Genomic DNA, 9,711 nt, shown 5'->3' on the forward strand with positions numbered 1-9,711 from the left:
TGTAACTTCATGTAATAATAATAATAATAGCTGAAATGTATATAGCGCTTAATATGGTACTCTAAGATGCTTTACATATTGCCCTATCAAAACTATGTAGAGGACATAATAAAACATTTAAAAGAAAAACAGGTTAAACATGAAGAATAAGTTGGGAGTTAGGTGGGGAAGGCTAGTGTAAAAAGGTATGTTTTGAGTGCAGATTTGAAAGAAGAGAGGGTTGGAGAGACTTTGATGTGGGAGGGGAGTGAATTCCAAAGGGTGGGGGCAGCAACTGAGAAGGCCCGATCACCCCAAGTCCGGCGCTCAGTCCGTGGAACTTGTAGCAGGTTGGCAGAGATGGACCTGAGGAATCGGGAGGGGGCGTGGTGATGGAGGAGGTCGGCAAGGTAGGGGGGGGCTAGGCGGTTGAGGGCCTTGTAGGTGATGAGTACGATTTTTAAGTTGATTCGGTGTTTAATTGGAAGCCAATGGAGTTCACGGAGGACAGATGTGATGTGTTCTCTGGAGCGGGTACCAGTGAGGAGGCGTGCAGCTGAGTTCTGGACATATTGAAGTTTATTGAGGACTTTGGTGGTGGTGCCGTAGAGAAGACCATTGCAGTAGTTGAGCCTGGATGAAATGAAAGCGTGGATGAGTGTCGCAGCAGCGGTAGTTGACAGGTTGGGGCGGAGGCGGACGATGTTTCGGAGGTGGAAAAAGGCAGTTTTGGTAATATGGTTAACACGGGGGAGGAAGGAGAGAGTGGGGTCCAGGATAACTCCAAGGTTACGGATTTTGGTGGAGGGGGTGATGGTGGAGCCGTCAATGTTAAGGGGGAAGTTCTGAGTGGAGTGAGTGAGGTTGTCAGGACCAATGATGAGTTGAGTTTGAGAAAGCTGTTTTGCATCCAGGTCTTGATGTCAGTCAAAAAGTTGGAGAGGGTGGAAGGACTGATGGTTTTGGAGGGGAGGTAAAGATGTGTGTGTCATCGGCGTAACAGTGGAACCGGAGTCCATGGTGATGGAGGATCTGACCAAGTGGAAGCATGTACAGAATGAAGAGGAGTGGACCAAGCACAGAACCCTGGGGGACACCGTGGATGAGAGGAGTAGTGGCTGATTGACAGTTGTTGATGGCGATGAATTGATGTCTGTCGGAGAGATAGAATCCGAGCCAGGAGAGGGCGGTGCCAGTGATGCCAAGGGTGGATTGGAGACGGGAGAGGAGAATGGAGTGATTGATCGTGTCAAAGGCAGCACTGGGGTCAAGGAGGATGAAAATATAGAGGGAGCCAGTGTCAGAGGATAGCAGAAGGTCATTGGTCACTTTGAGGAGGGCAGTTTCTGTACTGTGTTTGGAGCGGAAACCGGATTGGAAGAGTTCAAAGAGGTCGTTGGTGTCTAGGTAGGTGATGAGTTGTATGGCAACAACACGTTCCAGGATTTTAGACGGAAAAGGTAGATTGGAGATGGGGCGGTAGTTGTTAGTTATGTAACTATAATGCTTAATAGGTAACCCTTTTGTACGTAGGCCTAATGCTCGAATTACTGTATGAGAATGTATTGTGGCGAGCAGTGCGGGAAAGACGGGAGCCCAGGTTAAGCGATGACGCAACTCGTGCCCCATACACCGCACGACTACTTCTGCACGAGAGCTTCCTTTATTTAACACGACACACAACACACAGCGCACCGCACACCCAACCAACAGACATGCAACTCTCTGTAACGGTTGCCAGCAACACTACACACAACAAGCAACACTCAACAACACACAACTACATTCTCCGAAGACATACCCCAAACCCGTTTACCCCAATACAAAAAGACAATAAAACCCCTTTTAACCCTAGTCCTTCTCTACCTCTCGTTTTTTGACAGTATAGACCAGAGGTGGGGGTCATCCATGTGCAAGTCACAAGCAAGTCTCAAGTCATAACCTTCAAGTCTCAAGCAAGTCACTGTGGTGAGAATCAAGCAAGTCACAAGTCAAGTCATTGCTCAGGTCAAGCAAGTCACAAGTCAAGTCATACAAAAATCGGATGATCTAACACAGTTTCCACATTTAAAAATCGGTAAAGAGAGTGGTTCATAAGTTGAGTTTTATTTCAACATTAACAATAACAATGTCTTAACAATAACAATAACTCAAACTATTCAAAACATTCCAAAACCATTATGTACATAGTTTGAAAATGTTTTTATGATCATTACCTCCAACCTGTGAACAGAATCAAATAGAACCTCTAGGTAGCTGTATACGAGAACAGTTCAAGTCAATCACTCAATCTCCCTACATGTTGTAGAATATTATTTGCAACACATGACATCAGACATGAAAAAAATGAATATTTTAAAAGTAATATCACACATACTGTAGGAAGGGGAAATAGTAATACACAAGCCTGAAAGCTGGTAGCAATCTTGCTGCCTCGCAACATACATCGACTTACAATGCATTGCATTTGCCAAAAAAATAATTTGACAGTACTTTGTCACTGAGTACTGAATGATGCGGTCACATTATCACCCCACCATGGCTGAACACACGTTCAACAGGTGTTCTTGATGCAGGGACTGCCATAACTCTTACCTCCACCTTGAACAAAAAGACACTTACAACCACTGAGTTAGAAGTAGCCTACTGACATGAAAATTAAACAAGTTAATCATCTGTGGAACGGGCAGGGCTCGAAAAACTCCAGCCAATGATTTTCAGAACCACCGAGTGGCATTGGACAGTACATCAATCAAACGGCGTACTGCACTCCCCTACCCCCGCTCCCCGCGCGTGACCTCTTCGTGCACGTGCACGTACTCAAAGCTCGTGACCCAGAGCAAGCTTCTATTTGTTGTTATCCTGCGGTAGCTACTGGAGTTAGTTTACTAGCTAATCCACATTTGGACCTAGCACTAGAATACAACCCTAAACTCCAACCTAGCTAGCCTGGCTCACTCTCGCGCATCTGTGTTCGCGCTCGTGTGTGATTGCGCGTCCATGTACTTGGAATGGGTGGAGTCAGAGTCAGCGTTGAAGGAGAGGGGGTAGGACCATTTTAGTTGCGTATTTTCATCTGCTGGCGTATCGCAAATCCCATATCCAACCTTTAATCTAACTTTAAAAAAGTCATTTCGAGTCATCTGTGTCAAGCCTAAGTCAAGTCTCAAGTCATGAAGACCAAGTCAAAGTCAAGTCGAGTCTTTTATCAGTGTTAGTCAAGCAAGTCTCAAGTCCTCAAATTTGCGACTCGAGTCTGACTCGAGTCTAGTCATGTGACTCGAGTCCCCCATGTCTGGTATAGACAGTGGGATTAAACAGTGGGTTTTACGACAATAGTTAACAATACGTCACCAACGGGCCACTCTGTTATCAAAATCTGGCCCCAGTTGCCGAACGGAAGTAGATTCATCAGAGCGTCATGAGGTGTCGTTCACGAGAACATTCTGCCGTCGAGAAAATGTAAGTATTCCCCATAATTCCCAGCGATCTGAACGCGCCATAAAACATTCAGTCAGAATATGAAGAGACACTCCCTTGGCAAACAAAGACAACGTTTTTGGGGGGTTTTTGATTTCATCTTCGAGCTACGGCTCCGGGACTGTAGATGATGATGCAATGAACGTCCGGAGCGGGAATTTACAGGGGCTTAGGACAGATGCCGCCTTCAGTAGCTCGGAAGTTCAGAAGCTCTTACTTGTCTTTACTAAACTTTCCCTTCTTCCGAAATAAGAGTGTTCAGGAAACTCCCCTCAGAAGTTCGTAGGCAAAACCGGAAAAACAGATTGTTTGTGAGACTATACTTCATATCAACAAGTATAGAAGCCCATAAGGTAGCCCGATGTTATAATGTATCGTAATGCAAATGTTAGAATGGGTATTAAGTTCGCCTCTTCACATTTAGTCTATCAATGAAATGGGCAGCCATTGTTGTGACGTGATCGCGGAGGACTCGGGTAGCTCTACTTCCGCACGAAACTCAGACCCAACAGATTGGCAAACACAGAGCTTGTGTGTTGCTGACGGATGTCACAATTTCTGTGTTCGTCAATCTACTTATCGAGTCTTGAAAACAAAATGGCGTCGACGGGTGATCTACTGATGGTATTGTGTGTATAAAATGTACTTTTTAATAAACAATCTGTACACTTACAAAGTTCTCAATGACTCGTTTTATATTTTAATTATTTGATTATATTATCAAAGAAGTGTCGGGCTACTTCTTGCCTTTTAAGTTGTTTAAAATAACGATTTCGTTTTTACCATGACAAGATGCCCCCATGGTTCCCAGTTTATGAGCGTTTTGGTAGAATCGGCTAAAAACAGCCTATTTAAGAATGCGTTTACATGCGCTTTTGTGCTCCCAAACGAACAACCCATCTCGTTATCATCTTAAACATATCCCAGATCCATTTTAAACCGGATTTCTCCTTTAAGGTCCAAACCTTCCGGAATCTCAGACCGATTTGAAGGCGGCAAGAAGCATAAAGCAATAAGATGACATTAACGCCTTTCACTAGCCAATAAAGGGACTTTCGATAACAGGCAAATAACGTTCTTCAAACATTCTTCACACCAGTTACCGCCACATTTAACCTTAGAGGCCGCCACACTGACGGCAGCATAAGCAGATAAGATCAGAGAAAGGTAGAAAATTATGATATGATTTAGACATAATTTCATGAACTATAGAGATTCCCTTTTGCTCCCTTCCATAGAATATTTTACTTTTAAACTTTTGTTGTTCAGATCAAATTTAGTCTATTAATGCTATTGCTATGAACCATATAGAAAAGGCCTATTCGTTTTCTTCTGTGTCTTGCTTGTGTTTTCAACCATACATTTTGTTAGTTCACCAGGAAAGATTCCAACCCCCTCTCACACATAGACAGGTCCCTTGCAGTCTCGGGGTCCTCCTGGTTCTCCTGCTTGGATCTCAACAGTTGGTGTTACCAGGCACCCCAGAGGCTCCCCAGAGGCCAGATCCAGCCTTCTGCACCTGGCGGGGGCTTTGGAAGTTCAAGGTCCTCAGTTTTGGACTTTGTAATGCCCCTGCCACCTTTTGCAAGGTTGATGGACAAGGTGCTTGGTGCATTTGAGTGGAGGAAAAGGTACGGGCTGTCACGGACTGACCGACCCCAGCCGACCAGAAGCAGCTCAAGAGCTTCCTAGGAGCTCTTGACAGTGATGCTGTCAATCAGGCACCTTAACCACTACCTGTGTGGCCTGTCCTTCATGGTGAGGACTGACCACCCTGCTCTTCAGTGGCTCAAGACACTCAGGGAGCCAGGTTGCCTGGTGGTTGGAGACGTTCCAGGCTTTCCACCCAAGAGTTGAGCACAGGGCTGGGGCGCACCACAACAATGCAGACGCTCCCTCACGCCGTCCGTGCGCCAAAGAGGGGAGCCACTACTGTGAGCGGAGGGAGACCCGTGAGAGATAGCTGCGTTTGTGTACATTATATGATGATCAATAACAGAGGGACGTCACTGATAAGGCGCCCCCCCCCCCCCGCTCCTTCGCCTCCCTCCCCTCCTCCCCACACGGAGCTCCAGTTGGCGCCCCCTCAACCACGCCCTGGAGGTGAGCGCCAGAGTGTCTTCATTTGAACCGTATTGTCATCTGATGACACGTACCTCAATATGGAGAGGCAGAGAAGAAAGCCCTCAGGGTCACAACATAGAAAAAGAAAGATTGGGAAGGAGCAAGGGTGCGCAGGGTTGAAAGAAAGCTTTTCAAAGTGGTTGTAAGACAGTCGTTTTTATGTCAGTGTATCAAGAGGAGGCTTGTAAATATTCAGGTTAGCTAAATCTACTACTAGTAAAACAACAGGTTACTGTTGTCTTGCAACTTTGTACTGATCAGAATGGAGCCTACAATATAACGGATCATAACAAGAAAAATAAAGGAACTGGTTTGTGGTTATTTTGTTTTACTTCAATCTCTATGTAAGTCTCTGTTTTATGTCAATAGACCCAGTAAAAACGGAGTTATAAAGTTGATACTTTATAACTCCGTTAATTAATAATCAAAAAGTTAATAATCAAAAAAAAAAAAAAAAAGATTATTATCGTAACTGAATCGAGACTGAATCGTTCTACACAGTGTTGCGATGCATCGAAGAATCGATTATTTTCCCACCCTTATTGGTTATTGTACATTGTACTCAAAAATACATTGTACTTTTGGATAAAAACTACAGTTCTCACAGAGTTTATTGTTTTGCATGTAAGCTTTTTGATGAAGCTAGAGTTGCTGACACGCGCCTTGTGGTGGGGTATAATAACTGGCAGTGTCATTCAAAGATACTGAAGCACCATGAAACAAGTGGTTACCACATGAATGCTTATCTGATGTGGAAAGAATTGCCATCCCGCTTATGCCTAGGTAAAACTATTGATAGCGAATTGCAGAGAGCCTGTTGACTCGATTGATCGACTGCATACTCTTCCTTGCAGAAAGAAACCTGCCACTGAGGGGGACAAAATGCACAGTTAGGAAATCCTAGAAATGGACATTTTCTGGGTATCCTTGATCTCATAGCACGGTATGATGTTACACTGGCAGAGCATCTTAGAAAGGCTGCCTCTAAAAAAAACACTGGATATCTGTCCTGGTGCACTAAAAATTATTTCTTTGATTCAATATCAGAGTGTGTTTTAGGTCAAATTTGTGCCCAGATCAAAGAGGGGGGGGGCGCCTGCTATGTGTCTGAATACCCCGATTCAAACACTTTCCAGTGTGGGCGCCAATGGAAAGAATGGCGATGGATGTAGTGGGTCCTCTCCGCATGGAGTACTTTACAGAGGGGCCAGAGGCGGACACCCTCCCAGACCAGGAGGCGGAGACCACAGTGGATGCCCTGGTGGAGGGCAGATTCAGCCGCCTGGGACACCCATCCACCCACGGTGCTCATGGCATGTTGCTCTGCGGTCCAGGAGTCCACAGCACACACGCCTGCCCTTCTCATGCTGGGGAGAGAGCTCCAAACCCAAGCAGAGTTGACGTTTGGTCGGCCGCATGATTCCCTGACTGTTTCCCCGGGTCCCGAGTACGCCAGGAGGCTTCAGGACTGCCTGGGGGTGGGGGGGGGGGTGTCTATTTTTGTACGTTATTTTGTTTGAGTGCCTCACTACAGATGACTAACAGCGTTCTTACCGTTGAACAGATTAGAGATTTGGGTCGATCAACTATCAAAGACCACTTTGGTGCGGCCTCTGGAACTGCCCAATGGGCGTGACCGTTCATGTTCTGCTGTTTGCACACCCTGGATACAGTTTGTTTGAACTAAACCTAACCAGTGCTGTGGACTTTGGAAGAAATAAATCCTTGCATTTACAGCATTTTTTTTTTTTTACTATTGACTCATTCAGTTTTACATTAGTTTACGTTTCCTAAGAAAGCAAAACATTGTGGCCGCTGCATGTTATGCAGCTGACATTTTCCACTGAACTCCAATGCATCAAGAGGGCCCCCCACTTCAGGTATCTATGGCTGCCCAATCGATCGATTTGGGGATTATGCCCACTTTGGAGGGGGTCTCCCAGAAAGAAGTTCATACTTTTGTGTTTTATTTTTACAATTTTATTCAATTTTTGTTCAATACAAATTGTGAGTGGCAGGTACAGATTGCATAAGCTTTTTTATATTTACAAATCACACACAATCGTAACAATGGCACATTATAGTGATAACGTCCCAGTAGGTATTGGTGGAACTAAACATCACCACTGCCATCACTACTCAGTCAGAAAATGAAGAGACACTCGCTTGGTAAACAAACACAAAGCCACAAGAGGGGTTCGTGACGTCATCGTCGAGCTAGGACCCCGGGAGTGTAGATGATGACACGATGAACATCCGAAGCGGGAACTTACAGGGGCTGAGGACAGAAGCATAAACAACACGATGACATCAACGCCTGTGAGCTCGATAACGGGCAAATAACTGGTACAGTTCAGCTTATGGCTTCCTCTTCCTCTCATTTTTCCTCTTACCCCTTTGTTAACGCAGGTTCCACACAAACATCCAAAAAGGCCGTTGACCATTTGAACAGCACACAGCACAAGTTGAAGGCCACTTGTCACCAACAAGGTAGCGAAGAGTCCCACGTTGAACTCCACCACATTTTCAGGCGACGTGCATATGGCCCATTTGCTATGGTCACTCAGGTAACTCTCCTTCCTGCACCCATTTATTTGCAAAAGTTAGTGTGTGTGTGTGTGTGTGTGTGTGTGTGTGTGTGTGTGTGTGTGTGTGTGTGTGTGTGTGTGTGTGTGTGTGTGTGTGTGTGTGTGTGTGTGTCTCTCTCACATGTCTTTGAAAGGCGTCGTCCAAATCAAGATTACTTTACAGAGAGGCCCATTCTGCAGACCAAGCACTGCCACAATGAAACTGTAGAGGGCGCCAGCCACACCGACGGCAGCGAAAGCAATCGATAAGAACATCTGCACAAAATTAAAGAAAGGCAGAAAACGATGATATGATTTAGACACAAATTCATGAACTATAGAGATTCCCATTCCCCCTACTCTCATTTTTTATGACATTTGCTACCTTACAAAGAATATTTGACTTTTAAACATTTGATGATTTGTATGGTAATATCACATTTAATCCATTAATGCTATTGGTATATGACCATATAGAATAGGCCTATTCACTTCTGTGTCTTGCTTGCGTTTTTAACCCAGCATCGTGTTAAGGACTAACCCCACAGCGGTTTGCACAACAGCCTTGATTCCCAGTCATGTGGATGTAGAGCGCAGGCACCAGTACCTGTCAGCAGGACAGTTACAAAGCTGTAAGGCAAGCTAAAGTTCATTTGAATGACTAAAACACAGAATAATGGTGGGAATTTTAGCAGTTTGAATACCTCTTTTTAATAGGCCAGGTAGTGTTAGTGGAAACACAAAACAAAACTGCATCTTTTTCAACTAACTTAATCACAAAATACCAAAAATAATAATACTCTTCGACTTTTCTTTAGTAAATAAGAGTTCAACTTCCTGTCCTCAATTTAACCAAACTTAGGTTGAAACCTTAAAAAACACTCAAAACAGCTAATTTCTACTGTTTGTGCTTTGCTGCCTTTTGTTCGACAACCCTCCCCCCTCCCCACTCACCATGAGTCCTCCACCGACCAGACCGCCCATGTACTTGACCTCCTCGGTGATGTGCCCGTCCTGGGCGTACTTGACGTCCCAGCCCGGGAAGAACAGGATGATGTTGCAGAGGATGGAGATGAAGGCCAGCGGGTACAGAGCCAGCCCGATGAAGCGGGAGCACTGTCCTGTACACATGGCTGCTTCTCTTTCTTACTACACTGCAGTTCTGTAGAAAAAGGAGATCTGTTCCAATTTGTTCAAATTCTTGCTTTCAGGGTGGGAGGAAAAACAGGAGCTTGCTTGAACTTGAAGTCTGGGAGGCAGTCTGGTGTCTGTGTCTCTCTCTGGTACTGAAGGCAGCAGCCAGAGGGCTGGGAGTATAGGTGGCGTGGGAGGTCGATGAAAAATGGGACAGCATTTGTAGAGTGGGTTAGGCCTCTGCTGGAGCCGACAAATAGGAAATGATGATTGTACAACAGAAATTATTAACTTTGCAGAACCAAGATTGTGGTGTTTCCTCATCTCTGCGGTTAAGAATTATGTAAGTGTGTTATTTTGGGCCAGTGCCTCGATACCGATGACTAATAGTGACGTATAACGGTTAACAGATTATAGATTTGGGTGG

General features: G+C 45.0%; 1 protein-coding gene across 1 annotated transcript; it reads right to left on the bottom strand.

The window, feature by feature from the left end:
* Nucleotides 1-7,536: 7,536 nt before the first annotated feature.
* Nucleotides 7,537-9,487, bottom strand: tm4sf21a (transmembrane 4 L six family member 21a). Its single transcript, XM_056594480.1, has 5 exons — nt 9,105-9,487; nt 8,692-8,757; nt 8,293-8,426; nt 7,977-8,163; nt 7,537-7,861 (listed from the first exon to the last, which is right to left on the bottom strand). Exons 1-5 carry the CDS (start codon nt 9,279-9,281, stop codon nt 7,853-7,855), a joined length of 573 nt encoding a protein of 190 aa, XP_056450455.1. The 5' UTR covers nt 9,282-9,487; the 3' UTR covers nt 7,537-7,852.
* Nucleotides 9,488-9,711: the final 224 nt, after the last annotated feature.

The sequence above is a fragment of the Gadus chalcogrammus genome, chromosome 7 (genome assembly GCF_026213295.1).
Source record: "Gadus chalcogrammus isolate NIFS_2021 chromosome 7, NIFS_Gcha_1.0, whole genome shotgun sequence".
NCBI lineage: Eukaryota > Metazoa > Chordata > Actinopteri > Gadiformes > Gadidae > Gadus > Gadus chalcogrammus.